The sequence below is a fragment of the Gracilinanus agilis genome, chromosome 4 (assembly GCF_016433145.1).
Source record: "Gracilinanus agilis isolate LMUSP501 chromosome 4, AgileGrace, whole genome shotgun sequence".
Taxonomy (NCBI): Eukaryota; Metazoa; Chordata; class Mammalia; order Didelphimorphia; family Didelphidae; genus Gracilinanus; species Gracilinanus agilis.
The window spans coordinates 502,866,270-502,882,727 of record NC_058133.1 but is presented as its reverse complement, the minus strand read 5'-3'; the positions used below and the strand labels follow the sequence as shown (position 1 = coordinate 502,882,727).

General features: G+C 49.9%; 1 protein-coding gene across 1 annotated transcript in view; it reads right to left on the bottom strand.

Annotated features, from left to right (window-relative positions):
* The window catches only part of DTX2 (deltex E3 ubiquitin ligase 2), a 36,390-nt gene extending 23,703 nt beyond the window's left edge, over positions 1-12,687 (bottom strand). Inside the window, exons 1-2 of the mRNA XM_044676445.1 lie at positions 12,438-12,687; positions 8,506-9,136 (exon numbers count right to left, since the gene is read on the bottom strand). Of these exons, the coding sequence (XP_044532380.1) occupies positions 8,506-9,136; positions 12,438-12,687 (881 nt within the window). The remainder of the gene's footprint in view (positions 1-8,505; positions 9,137-12,437) is intronic.
* Between the last annotated feature and the right edge of the window lie 3,771 nt (positions 12,688-16,458).

The following is a 16,458-nucleotide window of genomic DNA, read 5'->3' as shown; positions in this document are numbered from 1 at the left end:
GGCGGGGGGGCCCACATGCCCCAGTTGGTGTAGGACTGACTTGGAAACCCCACAGGCTGGACAAAGGCATCTCTCCGATAGGGAAGCTGAGAGAACAAACCACGCCTTAACCTAGGAAGCCTGGTTGTTTGGGACTCCCCAGACCTTCCACAGAATTGTGTGGGGTCTTTCATTTGTCTGGGAGGTCTGCTGGTTCTGCAGAAGTCCATTTAGAGAGACCGCCGCAGGATCGCAGCTCTGAGGTCTAAACGAGTTTAAGCTTCTTCACCTTAGAGATAAGAAGACTGACACTCAAGAGGGACTTGTCTAGGGTCCCCGGGGGGGTGACAGAGAGCGCATGGAAACCAGGCTCCCCCACTTCAGGCTCGGGGCTCTTTCCAATGTGTCCATCTGCTGATAATCCATGGGCAAAACAGAGGACAACCACCAAGCCTTTGGCTGCCCTCAAGCTGTCACTCCCCCAATGCCTTTCTAGTTACTTCCGGGTGCAAGTGATGCAGGGCCTGAAGAAAGGCTGCTGGCATGTAATTCCCTTTTCCCTAAGGCCCAAAGACTCGGTCTGGAGAAGTGGCCAGCTCTTGGCCCCAATCACAGCCTCTCTACAACTGGCCAACAGATTTAAAATTTAAAAAAAAAAAAGAGGAGGAACCCAGCAAGGCTGTCTTTTGGCCACCAGACCAAGAGAAAAACAAGCAGGTGGAGCTTCAGCAGCCAGGTGACGGTGCCGGGCACTGGCAGCCCCTTCTCCTACCTTTGCCCAGAATGGAGGCCAACCTCAGGTCAAGGTTCCCTCCTGCTGTGAAGACTCTCCCTCAGGCTAAGGGGAACATGGCAAGGTACAAAACAAAGGTGCCCTCCCCGCCCAGCCCCAGGCCTTGGAGGGAAAGGGATCTGTTGCTTAGAAAAGGAAAAACAACAAAGTATTCTAAAGGCAAAGAATGCAGAGAATTTGAGGGGGGAGAGTGAGCAATGGGGCACTCTTAGAGGAGGGAGGAGGGATGGGGCCCAAGCAGAGGGGCTGTCCTGGCAAGGCTTCTCCCACCCCCACCCCCTCCTCTGGCGCAGGTAGAGCCTAGTTACTGAGGATTCTGATGTCTTCTAGAGAAGGAAGCAGTGACTTACACAGCAAGTCAGCATTTGGGATCCACCCGTGAGAAGTGAAGGGCCTCTGAAGACCTCTGACCCAGCCCTCCTCACCAGAAGGGGCATGTGCAGCGACCAGCTTGCCCCTTCCTCAAGTGTGCTCTGTCCGTGACTCTGGTGGCTGCTCAAAATTGATCCATGCACTTCCTAGAGTACTATTATTTTGAACCTGCCCAAGAAATTAAATTAAGCCAAGTTCTAGGCTTTCTCACAGCGGGAGATGAATATCAACCTACAAGAATGAGTTCGTCGGGGATGAGGTGTGAGCAGAAGCACATCCCCCTGGACCCCTCAAAGATGCCCAACAATGATTCCATTCAAAGGTTTACACCCCGAGTGAGGATTCTCAAGGAAAGAGGACAAGGAGGATGAAAAAGGTAGAGGGAACCTTGGGGCAGGAGAGAGGATCAAATCAAGGCCCAGCAGTCACAGAAGACTGAGAGCCAGGCCTGGGGAGAGGCCGGAATGCTCACTAGGTCACAGCCAAAGGAGAGCAGCACATTTCAGGAGAAGCCTTTGAGGGAACTGAGGGAAAAGCCAGAAACTTTCCAAAGGAAATCCAGGAAATATTCTTGAGCCATGAATCAATGCTAACTGCCAAAAAACATGAGATTTCTTGCTGGTTTTAACTACCGACACCTTAAAAATAAAGACTGCAGGGGGCAGCTGGGTAGCTCAGTGGATTGAGAGCCAGGCCTAGAGGCAGGAGGTCCTGGGTTCAAATCCGGCCTCAGACACTTCCCAGCTGTGTGACCCTGGGCAAGTCACTTGACCCCCATTGCCTACCCTTACCAATCTTCCACCTATAAGTCAATACACAGAAGTTAAGGGTTTAAAATTAAAAAAAAAAAAAAAAAAAGAAGAAGAAGACTACAGATTCTCAGATCCACCAGAGTCTCCATAAAAGGGATGAAAAGGAAGAAACCACTGGAGGGCTCGCTGGGCTCCAGAAACCTCAATCCAGTCTCTGCCCTCAAAGTTGGGGGCATGTAGGTGCAGGTGCCCCTTCAAATAGGCTGGCCTCCAGGTCCGACTTCCCCTTCATCCTCTTCAGTCACCTACCTGTGTGAGAATTTATTTTTCATACAATTCTTATGTCAGGGCCCAATTTCTAGGTATTAAAGAGAATTCCTGAGTCAAGGTCTCTGAACTCCCACACCTTCTAGTCTACAGATCTTTGCATTTCCTTTATTCTTAGGAATCCCCAGAATTAATAAATGGCGGGGACAAGGGTTCTTTTACTGGGTGCATGTTCCCCATGATATAGAGATGGGAGGGGTGGATAGTTTGATGGGCCACCTCTTAATTAGCTATTATCAATTAGATATGTCTTGAGATGGTCAAGGAAGGGGCTGAATAATGAGCTCCTAAAACTACTTATTAAGCTGTCCACCCAAGCTTTGGGGGTCTCTGGGTCCAGAGAGGGCCACTGACCGAAGTCACTTTATTGGCCATGATGCTGGCCTATATGAACAGATTGAATCCATAACTGATATTCTAACCCCAACAGCAATCTCTGGAGGTCTGTTTTATTGAAGGCCAGAACAGTCAGACCTGTGCTCTTGATGGGCCCAGAACCATGCTTCCTCTGCTCTTCTCTAGGCCCTTTCTCATATCCTGCTTTTGACTCTCTCCCTCACCCTATTCTTCATCTTTCCAGCAGCCTCCAGCTGCCCGTTGGCTCCCTGGCCTTCCATGACCTGCCAGTCCCCGACTCTAGATTACTGGTAGCACCTCATACTAAAGGAATCCCATTCTTCCTGGATTGGGCACTACAGGACCAGCTCCTCTCCCATGAAGGGCCATTCCGAAATGTCCCTTCTCAAGTCCTCGATGCCAGCTCCATCCCATCTCATAGATGCCCTCCGTTCTTGCCCCGGTCTGCCGTAAGCTCCTCTCCTCTCCCTGCACCCTTGATTCCCCTTGCCATCATCTCTTCCAGGAGTTCATCCCTGGCTCATTTCTTCACTCACCCTCTCCAGTCTCTCCCTAATCTTTCTCCTCACTGTCCGCAAACATGATTAGGTCTACCTCATCCTTAAAAAAAGAAAAAAAAGTGGGGGCAGCTCAGTGGTTTAAGAGCAAGACCTAGAGATGGGAGGTTCTGGGTTCAAATGTGACTTCAGACACTTCCTAGCTGTGTGACCCTGAGTAAGCCACTTAACCCTCATTGTGCCTAGCCCTTACTGCTCTTCTGCCTTGGAAACAATATATAGTATTGATTCTAAGACAGAAGATAAAGGTTTAAAAAAAGGCATTTAACAGAATATCAATGCAACCAAATGAAACTTGCCCAGAACCGTTGTCTCTTAAACCAGCCATTGTTCAGTCCTTCCCTCCAAGAGTACGTTGAGATTCTTTGTTCATTTTTCATCCCCCCTTTCCTCTGAGAGGGTTAGGGCTGGAGTTCTCCTCCTAAGCTTAGTTATTTCTAAGCCCCGTCTGGGCTAGATCCTCTGGCTCTCAGGCACATCTGGGGACCACTGCGAGCTACAGGAGGTCTCACTCCAAATTCAAAAGTGGTAGAGAGGGTGGATGTGGAGAAGCCTCCCTCCTCTCTGGCTGCCAGATGCCCCTGGGATTGAGCCGCTGGGCAAGAGGCACCTCACACGCCTGCCTGGTGGTGAAGACTGGACCTGGGGGCCTCATCCTGCTGTCCCTAATCTCTTGGCGCTGACCCAGATGTTGATGCAGGAGATCATTCTTTTGGGGGGCTGAGGAAGCCCTGCTGAAATAATCTACTCCAACTCTGCCCCCCCAGGAGAAGGCAGCAGAAGTCATCGGGCACAGTAAAGGGCAGCCCAAGACACTCACTCCAGGCATCATTCCTCGGCTCAGGGCGAGCTGCCGGCTTTCCCAGCAATGGAGTGGCCCGATTCTGCTCCCGACGGGAGACACGGGTTCTCGAAGGGTACCTCGACCCTGTGAGACAGTCCCGCTTCCTCTGTCAGGCAGGCCTACCTCCGCTCTTTAGTCAGGCAGGAATTCCAGTTTTGTTCCCAAGAAGGAGCTGCCTGTGTGTTCTTGAGCTCTCTGAAGGCCGCCTCCTCCACACCAACACCAGCACCAGCACCAGCACCAGCACCAGCACCAGCACCAGCACCAGCACCAGCACCAAGCAAGGTGAGCGCTCCCGCCCGGCCTGTCTTGGCTTCCCAGAGAGACTGACGGGTCTTTTGAGGCAAGGGCAGGTCTTATCAACGGATGGAGAGTCCGAGCAGCAAACAAGAGCCGTTAGATTCACCCACTATCCCCTGCTCTGCGGGCAGACGGTCGTCTCGGGGCGCACCACAGGAAGCCATCAGGACGCCCCATGCCTACCTGGAGTAAGCACGCAGTTTGGGCAGGAGGCTGAAGCTGTGAGGCCTCTTAGAGCTACTTTAAAGGGCTTGAGAGACCTGAGGGCCACTACTAGGAATCTCAGATCTTTTTTTATCACTCCTTGAGTCCCACCCCGAGCGGAGGGGCTCATCCTTCTTGGAGGCAGATGTATGTAGACATGGCTGCCGCCCAATGTTCCTTCCTTCTCACAGGGCACCGTTCTCTGGCCTCTGGCCTCCCATTCAGTACCGCGGTCGCCCAGGGCAGATAATTTAGGGGACGTTCCCAGCTCTATAGCTGGGTGTTCGGAAGGTCTCAGCAGAGAATTACAGTCTCCAGGGACTGACATTTGTTCACCCAAAATGTACTCAGGTCAGAGGCCACCCCTTAAAAATGCCAAGCCTGGCCTCTCACAAGCACGCTGGGGGCAGTCTATCAGCCTCCTGAACCGTTCTGTCTCTGCATCCCGACAGATGGCCGCCCTTCTCTATCATTTCGGTGGGGGGTGTCACGTCCACACACTTGCTCACTGACCCCACGCAGCCATGTGAGAGGGACAAACAAGAAAGGCACCATGGGTACACGACTAGACCTGGAGTCAGGAAGACCCAAGTTCAAATCATGCTTCAGACAGGTACTAGAGGTGAGCCTGAACTTTTCTTAGCCTCAGTTTCTTCATTTGAAAAATGGCGTATAACAAGAGCACCTGCCTCCCAGGTTATTGTGAGGGTCAAAGAAGGCCATCTAAGGGCTCTGTGACCGGGCTCTGAAGGAATGCGGTCCCTGCCACCTCCCAAAGCTGCCAGCCTCCTGCCTTGACAGCGTGGCCTTTCCCTTAAGCTAAAAACCTTTCGAGTCTTCTCCATCCTCCAGCTCCAACAGCCCCAAAGTCCCGTCGAACACAGGGCTTGGGAGAGTGGCCTCCCCTATCCCCTGCCTCCATCTCTGCCAGGGAGAAAGGCAGCTGCTGTCATCCTCTTACTACGGGGAACAGGCGGAGCTGCTAAAAGATTGCACAGAATGGCACAGCTGGTGAGGCCTGGCACCGGGCAAGACCCAGAGCTCTGAGTGGGCCAGACAGTGCCCCTCCCACCTGGATCCCCTGGACCCGGCCTCCCCTCATGCCTGGCACACAACTGCCCGGGTCCCCTCAGGGTCTGCCCTATTTCCCTCTCTTCTCCCTCCATTGACTCCTCTGCTCAAGGTGCTCAGCCATCGGGCCTGTGGAAGATGGACACACCGATTGGTGTGACCACTCTGGAGCTCCACTCGCAAACTGACCAGGCTATTCCTACCCTCAGGAGCCCAAAGTCTGGCCTTGGGCTGCACCCTTGCTCTATTTCATTCATTCATTCATTCATTCATTCATTCATTCATTCATTCATTCATTCATTCATTCATTCATGCCTGTGCTGACACCACAACCCTACTACAGGACATGTCCTCCAAGTGGGCCAAGAACAGAAAAGGCCTTCATATACCCCAACATTTCCAGAACTTCTCGGGTGGCAAAAAAACTGGAAAGTAAGTAGGTGACAGAGGACTAGGAAGCAAACTGTGGTCTATGAACAGGATGGAATAAAACTGCTACAAACTCAAGGAATTCAGAGAATCACCAGAAGACTTGTAGGAACTGGCGCAGAGCAAAGAAGGCAGAGCCAGGAGAGCAGGACAATCCCGGAAATGAGAGCATCCGGAGCCAGAAAAAAGTGGACAAAAATGGCAAAGGCCCCAGAGAACGGACAAGAAACAACTTCCAATTCTGCAGGGCAGGGGGAAACTACGGCCTCGCTGCTCTCGGCTGGCTAGCTTCAGTTTTTCTTCATAACTAATGAAGGGAGTCTTTTTGTTTGTTTTAAGGAGGGAAAATTGGAAAATATCTGAGGTATAAAATCAAAAAAGGAATAAGGCAAAAATAGAGCACCAGGCTCCTTCATCCCTTGTCTCCCCATGCCCTAATCCCAAACACATATATCCACCAGCTGGACAAGTCACCTCCTTGGCTCCTGGTGCCATGCTCCTTCCTACCTCGCAGGCTCTTGTTCTTACGGTTTTCCCCAAGTAGACTGATGGCCACGCTCTCCTCTTCATGCCTCTAAATGACGAGTTCTTAACCTGGAGTCTGTGAACTTGTTTTTTTAAACCTTTATCTCCCGTCTTAGAACCAAAACCAAGAATTGGTTCCAAGGCAGAAGAGTGAATGATAAGGGCGAGGCAATGGGGGTTAAGTGACTCCCGGGTCATACAGCTGGGATATCTCCGAGGCCAGATTTAAACCTAGGACCTCCCATCTCCAGACCTGGCTCTCACATTAAGCCTCCTACATGTTTGTGTTTTTAAATATATTTTGGTCACTCTATTTCAAGAACTCTGTGATCTCTGCACTGATGTGACACATTTACAAATATGCCTGAGCAGGGGCCGGTCTGGAGGCTTCGCCAGCTTGCTGCCAAAGGGCCTGATCCTAAGAAGGTGCAGAAGCCCTGCTCCAAGTCCCAGTTGCCCTTCTAAGCTCTGCTCCAGGGTTCCCTTCTTCCCTCACCCCCTAACTGCAGTGAGTCAGTGCCCTGTGGCTTGGCAGGTCATCTTACTCTGAATACAGCTGTATTCCCCGCCTCCAACCTCAATGGCTTATTAGAAAAAGGAAATTTTCCAGGGAATGCCACAGACTCTCATACTGGGAAGGCAGAATTCATTTAATTGTGCCCAACAAGTGAATGAAAATGCTCACTACAAAGTTCTTGAGAAATCATCACTCAAACTTTATAGGGTCTTTATCTAAAATAAGAAAGAACCCACTGCCAAGCCCAGGCAACCCATTCCTTTTGCAGAGCTCTAACTCTGAAATGATGACAAGGAGGAGGATGGATAGCTCTGATTTACCAGTATCTTATGGTTGTTGACAAATCTCATTTGATCCTCACAACCTAAGTAGGTGCTATTATTATCCTCGTCTTACAGATGAGAAAACTGAGGCAGAAAAAGGTTAAGAGATTTGTCCAGGGTCAAGATAGGGTTCAAATGTGGGTAATTCCCGACTCTCAGACCACAGCAACACAACCAAAACCTAGCTCTCGGCACCATCTACTCACCCCCTGCCTTCTGGAGCGGGAACGAGTCATTCCCCTTTTCCATCTCTCAGACGTCCCCCTAAGTCTTCTCTTGGGGCTACAGAGCTCTGGCTCCTTCACCTGATCCCCACCTAGCAAGAACTGGAGTCCTTCCATCATCCTGGCTGTCCCGCTCGGCCAAGTCCTTCCTCAAACCCAGTGCCCAGAAGTGAATAGAAATACCCCGGAGGAGGTCTGTCCAGGTCCAGCCGCCGCCTTTCTGGGCCCACCTGCACCCCAGGCTTCTGTGAAGGCTGCTTAGTAAGCTCTCAGGCACCTTCCTTGGCTGACATGCCCTTATGGCTGTGGTGGCAAAACTATGGCACGTGTGCCAGAGGGGGCATGCAGAGCCCTCTCTGGGGCAGAGGCTAGGGCTGAGCTGCTCCCTCCCCCCTCTCCACGCCGCCTAAATTAATTTCTCCATCACCCACCCCTCTGCCCAGCAGCCCAATGGGAGTGCTTCCTCCCTGCCTCTCTCTCCTGCCCAGGGGACGAGGGGGCAGGGCGCCGACGGTCTCTAAAAGGTTCACCGTCCCTGTCCTACTGCATCTGCTAACCATCTACACAGAGATTTAATGGGGGGGTGGAGGTGCACCAGAGCCTACTTGGGCCACTAAGGAAACGTCTCTCGGTCAGCTGCTTGGAGAGGGCAGCCCTTTGGGAATCTCCCCCCACTTGCACCAGGGCTGCTGACCGAGGCAAGGGCCTGGCTGCGGCTCTCTCAAAACCCAGCCCAGTGAAGCCCTTAGCAGGCACCTGCCGCACCCACGAAGAGAGGAAAAAGCATCCCCGCCCTGGAGCAGCTTCTCTTCCCTCCGGCCAGGGGCCCCGAGCCTGGGCGTCCAGGGCTGCCCGAGGAGGGGGCGCAGGAAGCGTCCCCAGACAAGCCGAGGGACGGCCAGACCCCGAGAGCAAGGCGGAAGGGCAATACCTGATCTTCGCCGCGGTGGGTCCGGGGGGCGGGCGCTGAGGTACGAGATGAGGAAGGCTGGAGGGGTAGACGGGGACCACCCCCATGACGGGGGCCACCATGCTCCAGGGGTTGGCCACGTTGAGCCTCGGAGCGGACCTGGCGCCGGACAGGGAAGGCTTGCTGTAGGGCGCGTAGCCCGTGTACGTGCCCACGGGGGCAGTCCGGTGGGCGGGCTGAGGCGGGACGTACGCGGGGAGGTGGGTCATGGAGTGTCTGTAGCGGTTGTTGACCGGGCCAGACCCGCTGTTGGCTAGGCACTGGTGGCACGAGCAGGCCATCCCCGTGTGGCCAGGCACGGCGATGACGGCCGTCACGGGGTAGGGCGGCCCCTGGCGGCGCTGCACGCGGCGGCGGTAGCTGGACGTCTTGTTAACCTGAGTATACGTGGCACAGTCCACTTCGTAGTTGTAGCCCAGAGGAGACAGGTCGACGCGCTGGGTCGCCCGGGAAAACTGCTGCTCCAGGTACTCGCAGACGCTCATCTCGTAGGCGGTCCAGGAGCTGTCGTCGTTCAGCCACTCCCAGACGATGCCCCTGCCCGGGGCCGAGTGCTGCGGGTAGAGATGGCGCCGCACGGAGCGCATGGTCCCTGTGCCAAAAGAAATGGTACACGGCAGCCATGAGGCCTCTCCTGAGGGCAGTTTTCTTTTTTAGGAAGTTGAACTTAAAGGGAAGGTTCTCGGGGGCCAGGGAAGCGCAGTCACCTCAGGCCTAAGCTGGGCTTCTGCCTCCCAGACCAGACCACTGCCTCAAACACTCTTTGTACACCTCCATCCCTTCAGTTATAAACAAGATGGAGAGATGATCTCCAATAGCCTTTTCATTCTAACACTGGAAACGGGTCAATGTTCCACAAAATCAATGTTTAAGATCAAGGACTTTCTAAAACTCCTTCTCCACCCACCGAAAGGTTATCTAGCAAGGAGGGTTCCTGTGTTGCCAGGAAAACCTGTCCTCATCCCTATCCTGCTCACATCACTAGCTGAGAAGAGATAAAGGGAGCCAGAAGCTCCAGAAACAGGCCTTACTCCCTCCTCCTCACTGGAGCTACCCCAACAACAAAGAGAGCTTCCTCCTTCTCGACAAGACTGATTTTCCATTCTAAGCAGTCTGAATGATGCCAGGTCTTCAGAAAATGTAGATGTTGGCAGAAGAGAGATGCAACAGAGTCCAAAAATCAACCTGGAAAGATGTCCAGTACTGGTTTCATCATCTAGAAGTAGAAGGAGGAAGGCCCCAGAATAAAGTGCCTCCCAATCAAAGAAAAGCCAGGCCCTTAAGCCAGTAAGTAAGAGAATGAAGGCTGGCATATTTGCTGAAATGAACCAAATTACCAGCCCCAAAGGGAAAGAAAAATTCATCATCCCTTGAAGCATCCCACAAAAATTTAAAGTAAGAGCTAAAAAAGACCACGGCCAATTCTTGGGGCTCCTTTCATGTTCTAGGGATGATAGAAAGTATTAATTTTATTTTATTTTTAAACTTTTACTTTGAATCTTAGTAAAAACTCTAAGACAGAAGGGCAAGGGCTAGGTAATTAGGATTAAGTGTCACACAACTAGGAAGTACCTGAGGCCACATTTGAACTTGGGTCCTCCTGACTCCTCCTGCTCTTTACCCACTGTGCCACCTAGGTGCATCCCTTGCAATGCCCTTTAAAGCATTAATTTTCAAAATGTTTTTCATTTCACCTGAATTAACCAGGGAGGGGACATATGACTGGACAGTACTGCTCCTAGTAAGCCCCTATGAAATCCATAGATGAAGGGGATCTTTGATGTACTTCAGAAACAGGCTCTTCTCTGGGAAGGAAGAAGTTAAAACGATTATTAAGTGGTGTATCAGGCATCAAAGATCAGCCTTTCACACAAGCCAGAATGGCAAGCCCAAGTTAAGCCCCACACAAAGTTGCTAGGGATAAAAAAGAGGTGCCTTCTGGAGTGCCAGGTAGCTGTAGAACATGGAAAGAGGCCCATGCAAGCGAAGGGAGGAAAGGGAAAAGCTAAGCATTGCGATGCTCACCAGGGTATCAGACACTGGCACATACGCCATATACTAAAGCTGCAGGGAAGGCCTACTCTACAGCCAGAGGACGACATAAATGCCAAAGGTCTAAGAGAGAAGAAGGGCGAGATCACATCCATCAGAGCCCTGAGGAAGAAACAAACTCTGAATGTGGGCAAACAAAGACGGGAGCAGGCAATAAAGCAAGAAGCTTCAAGGTCTCTTCACATCTACCAATGACCAAAAATGGGAGGAATCAGATGAAAAGGAAAGAGATAGGAGAATGGATTATTTATCAATCAGGGAACGGAACGGATAAACAAACAGCCCAGGAGAAGAGCTGTCCCTGACTCCCTGGTTAGTCATCCGAGTTAATCTGTCCCGGCCATGGCCCTCAGAGCTCAAGCTCTGACTGCAGCTGTCACTGATCTGTAGGGATGCTGCTTGTACAACTTAAAACCCTGGTTTCCTGTTATTCAAAGTAGTTTCCTTTAGAGAGACCCGAATGGAGTGAGGGCAGAGAAGAAGCTACCCTTTGAAAATAGAGCAAACAGGACGCTGCCTGGGGAGAATTCTCATCCATTCAAACTCCAGCAAGAAGGGACTGGAGGTTTCTCAGTAGCCTGCTGTTCAGCAGCAACACATCTGATCCAGTCCCACACAAAGAAATTCCAATAGGATGGCAAACTAAAACAGGCTAAGAAATGTAGCCTGTGCCTCAATTTCCTCATCTGTCAACGGGGGATAACACGTGCACTTTCTACCTCAAAGAGCTGTGATAAGGGAAGTGAAGCAAAGAGAAACACTAAAGCCAGAACTGGCCAACTGGAGAAAAGGATAAACAGGGAGAACTCAGTGTCTGCCAGAAACAGATGTCATTTCCAGGCCCTGCTCGAGTCCACCCATGGAGGAACGGCTGATTCTTGGTTCCTACATATGGAGTGTGAAAGTGTCTCTAACTCCTCTGAACAGCAGAATGACCCAGATGGCCCACAGAATTTTAAGTCCTGGTGACGAGCCCTGGGCATTGATTGAAAATGCTCTTGAAAGTCTTCAGTCTTGAAGCTGAATTCCTACAATTTGGTTCTGAGAATTTTGCCTGCCTAAAAATATCCAGGCCTTGAGCAAAAACAACATTTGAAACCACTGAAAACTGACCACCAAGCTGGGGCCCCAGAAGATGCAACTATCTTCTGAGTTCACCAACCAGAGAGAGAGTACGAGAGAGAAATTCAAGTGCTGGGAAGATGGAGAAAACCACTGGGGTCTAGTGTTTGAGACATGGGAGCCAGAAAGACAAAGCTGGCACCATCCAAAGGAAGTTCATTCTTTTTTTTTTTTTTTTTTTAACTTTTACCTTCTGTCTTAGAATCAATACAGTGTATGGGTTCCAAGGCAGAAAAGTTTTAAGGGCTAGGCAATGGGGGTTAAGTGACTTGCCCAGGGTCACACATAGCTAGGAAGTGTCTGAGGCCACATTTGGACCCAGGACCTCTTACCTCTAGGCTTAGTCTCTTGAGCTACCTAGCTGCCTCCTAAGATGATCATTTATCTCTTGTATATGCATCGGTCTGCAGTATGTAATCAGTCTGCAGCCTCTTTAAGGATACAACTGTTTTTTAGGTACTGGATGTGTGCCATTCAGGGTCTGGATGCCTGATTTCTTAGAGGTTCGGGCTTGGGGTGGGGTCCATTCCTGTCAAACTTCTGAATCCTCTGACTCACTGAGACAGAAGCTCTTTCCCTACTTTAGCCCCAATGCAAACCACTAGACAGCTGTATCTTTGTAGTTCTATAGCCTTGAAAATCGAACGTTTCAGAACTAGGGTAATGTCCTTGCTTCCTTCCAACTCCCCACCCCATCAGTCCAAGAGGAAATGTCTCACCTGTGTCCTGGCGAAACTGGGTCCAACTGGGGAGGTCGATGATGTAAGGGGCCAGTGTGGGGTCAGCTTGGCCCAAGGGAATACTGCTAGACAAACTTCCCAATCCGAATCGCTGACCCTTTTGGTTCATAAACTGCTGCTCTATGTAGTTACATACAGTAGCACTGTAGGGGTGCCAGGTGCCAAGCTCGTCTTGCCATTCCCACACAGCCACCACCATAGGGCTGGGGTACGGCGCAGCCACGGCCATATTCTAGGGTGCCTGGCTTTGCAGAATTCCTTCAAGCTACACTGGTTGGGGGGCTTCTCTGAAGCTCATCGCTCGTCACTTCCTTCAGACCTGAAAAGTGGAATGACACAGCAGTTAGTACCAACAAGAATGACTACATCTTGAGAAACTGATGCCTCTCAGAGATACGACAGAAGCCAACACAAAAGGAATGTGGCAGCCAATTATTCCTGCTGCCTGAGATTGTACCTCACAAGGCAAAGGAGTTATTGTGGAAAGGCACCAAGACAGACTCTTAGAGTAAGGAGTCCCTAGACAACAAGAGCTACTGGGAAAATCAGAAAGAAATTTAAAAGAAAATTCAGTTAGACACATCTTGCCCCATTTACCCCAATGAGCTCCAAATGGATAAGCAATCTAAATATAAAAGATCACTGCATAGAAAAGAGAATGGAAAGCGGCACCTTTTACAACTGGGATTGACTGCCTCTCACTTGGACTATTTCTTGTCACAGCCTCCCGGTCTGCTTGGTCTCGAATCTTTCTATCATCCATCCTTCATGCTGTGGCCAGTGATTTCCCCAAAGCCCAGATATGACTGTGGCACTCCCTATTACCTCCTAGAATCAAATACAAACATCACTTTTGGGCATTTAAAGCTCTTCCTGATCTGATCCCAATCTATGTTATTGCCCTTCTTGTTATCTCATGATTTAGCCTAACCTGTCCTCTTGCTGTTCCCCTGTGGGGAGGCTACTCCTCCATCTCCCATCTCCATGCCTTTGTACTAGCTGTCCTCTAGGCCTAGAAAGTACTCCCTCCTCCTCATCTCTCATCTATTTGAACATCTGTTTCCTTCCAAACTCAGTTCGAGCCCACAGTCTGGTTCCTCTCTCCCTGTCCTCAAATCATCTTGGATTTATTTTGTAGAGATTCTAGTATACCTACCTCCTGGCCATCTCCCCCAGTAGACCAGAAGCTCCTCTAGGGTAGGGGCTATTTAATTTTTGTCTTTGTAGCAGCAGCAATTAATCCAGTGCCTGGCTTATAGTAGGCATTTCATAAATGCTTGTAGACTCACTGATGTGTTATGGGAGTAAGGCTTGATAGAGTCACCAGGAATAAGGGTTGGTAGTCACAGCAATGAAAGAAAATAAATACTTGTTAAACAAAAGAAAATTTACTTTAAAAAAAGGAATGGGTTAAAAAAAACAACAAAAAAAAGAAAGAAAAATAGTGTGCATATTGAGAGAAGTGAAGAATAAGGCGAATTACAGGCTCGTCGATTTAGTTCTAAAGGTCCTTGGAGATCAAACTAAGCCAACTCCTTCATTTTAAAGAGGAAACTGGGGCCAACAATGTTCCATGTCAGGACAGCTGGGGAGCATGAGAAGAACTGGCTTCAACTCCAACCTCACCTATTTCCTAGGTGTGTAACCCTGGGCAAGTCACTTTACCCCATTTGCCTGGCCTTTGCTCTTCTGTCTTAAGAGTTGTTACTAGGACAGAAAGTGTTTTAAAAGGGACTTTTGGGGTCTTGGTCAAAGTTCCACAGGCAGTAAATTGATATGGCAGGATTCAAAGGTAAACTGAACTGTCAGTAATGGCATCCCAACTCCAATATTGCCTAGATGATGACTTGGGGAGGTCACTTGATCTCTCTTAAGCTTTTGTTTCCCTGTGTGTAAATAGTGAAAATGACCCCCAGCAGGACCTAGCTCAGAGAGGCAGTGCTAGGCTCAGGAATAATGCCAACCCACCTGCTGGAAAGGCATTCATACTGCCACCAGTCTGTGTTTTCTAAGCAAACAGTTTAACAACCCCAAAGGGGGTGAAGGAGGTAGCTTAGAGTTAGCTTCTTAGTACCCTTAAAATGGGCCTGGCACTTCTGGGCATCAATTCACAGGGAACAGGCCCAGCCTACACTGAGCTCAAGATGAGTACTTGGAAAGGGAAGCAAAGAAGACTTAGTGATTCAGGATGGGGAGGGCTTCAGAGGGTCAACCCACAAGTCAAAGGCTCTCTAGGAGATCCATTCTCTAGATCAGGGGTTCTCAAACTTTTTTGGCCTCCCGCCCCCTTTCCAGAAAAAATATTACTTAGCGGCCCTGGAAATTAATTTTTTTTATTTTAATAATAATTAATAGGAAAGATAAATGCACCTGTGGCCATCACCACTCCTCCTGGATCGCTGCAGCACCCAACAGGGGGCGGTAGCACCCACTTTGGGAATCCCGGCTCTAGAGAAGGGAAACTAGAATTCAGAGTGTGGTGACTGCATTCAACACCAGCCTGGAAAGTGAGGAAATGGGCACTGTTGGCTCCCAATCCAGAATGCAGACAACGAGTAAGGTTATATATGTAACCTGTACACCCTGCCCACCGGCCTGAATCAAACATGCTTATCATCAGGCTTGGAGATCAGAGTCACCCTGAGGGGCCCTTGCTTAAGTGTCTGGAATTAGACAATGCCTTAACTCGATCCAGCTTTGGATCAATTCTAATGAATAAAGCTTTAACTGTAAGCACCAGGAGGTTCAGAACAGTATGCTTGAAGTACAGAAGTCACTGCCCATAGTGACCAACATCTAATAGAGCCCCTGGAGGGCAAGATATGTGTCAAAGATGTTGGCTGTACTGAATCATCCTAGACATTCCGAATCTCCCGTTTTCCTAGTGATAATTCAGAATAACAGACTAGAGAACACCTGGTAGTTCCACAATGCTTTTACACATATACAGGTGATCCTGTGAGAGGTCAGGCATTATTCCCATTTTACAGAGGAGCAAACACGCTGAGAGCTGCCTAAAGAGAACAGGCTAGAATGGGGGCTTGTGCTCTTCCCACAATGCACCTCTGCCAATGGCCTGCCCTAAGAAGCTTTAAGAAACTGACTGAAGGTAGAGTGAGTCAAGAAAAACTCATGCACACCCGAGTCCAAGGAGGATATGAATGGGGAGATGGTGATATTGGGGCTCCCACAGTGGGCTTCTGAAAATCATGAGGGATTACTAACTGCACTCTCCCAATACTTCCCAGGTACTGATGTCAGGGAGAGAAGTCTCAGGTTGGGAGGGTCAATGTGGATGTTCTGGTCTAAATGGGCTCCTTTCTGCAGGATTTACTCAGTTCCTGCTAAGAGCCAGGCAGTGGAGCTACAAAGACAAAAAACAAAAACAGTGCCTGTCCTCAAGAAGCTTCCATTCTGCTGGGTCAGCTGCCTATCGACAAGGGATAAAATAGCCTCTAGTCTATAAATGGCCCAAGGTCAACTAGTGCTGTGTTCTTCACCTATGGATATGCCAAACCATGTCCAGGAAGCAACTCTCCAAATGAGCAGGTGGTACCCTTAAAATGGGGCCTGGCACTACAGGGCATCAATGCAGAGGACAGGCCCAGCCTACCCCGGGAAGTCAAGCTGAGAACTTGGAAAGGGAAGGAAAGGAGACCTGAAACTCAAAGTCTTCACAGTTTCTCAAAACAATTATCATTCTCTTACAAGCAGAAAGAAGCAAGAAGGGAGAGGATTGGGGGGGGGGGGGGAGGGCTTTGAAAGAGGGAGGCAGAGAGGGAAGGAGACAAGAAGAGAGAGGAAGGAAAGGAGGGAGGGAAGGACATTAGATAAAATACATAAGAAGCCCCAGGAATGGCTGTGCAGAGACTTCTTAAGTTGTCAGAAGATCAGAAACACCTGCTCATATTCTATTTGAATGGAGTAATTACTCTCATTACTGGAATACTATCAACATAAATCATACACTCATTCTCCGTTAACTTCAGAAATCATTCAA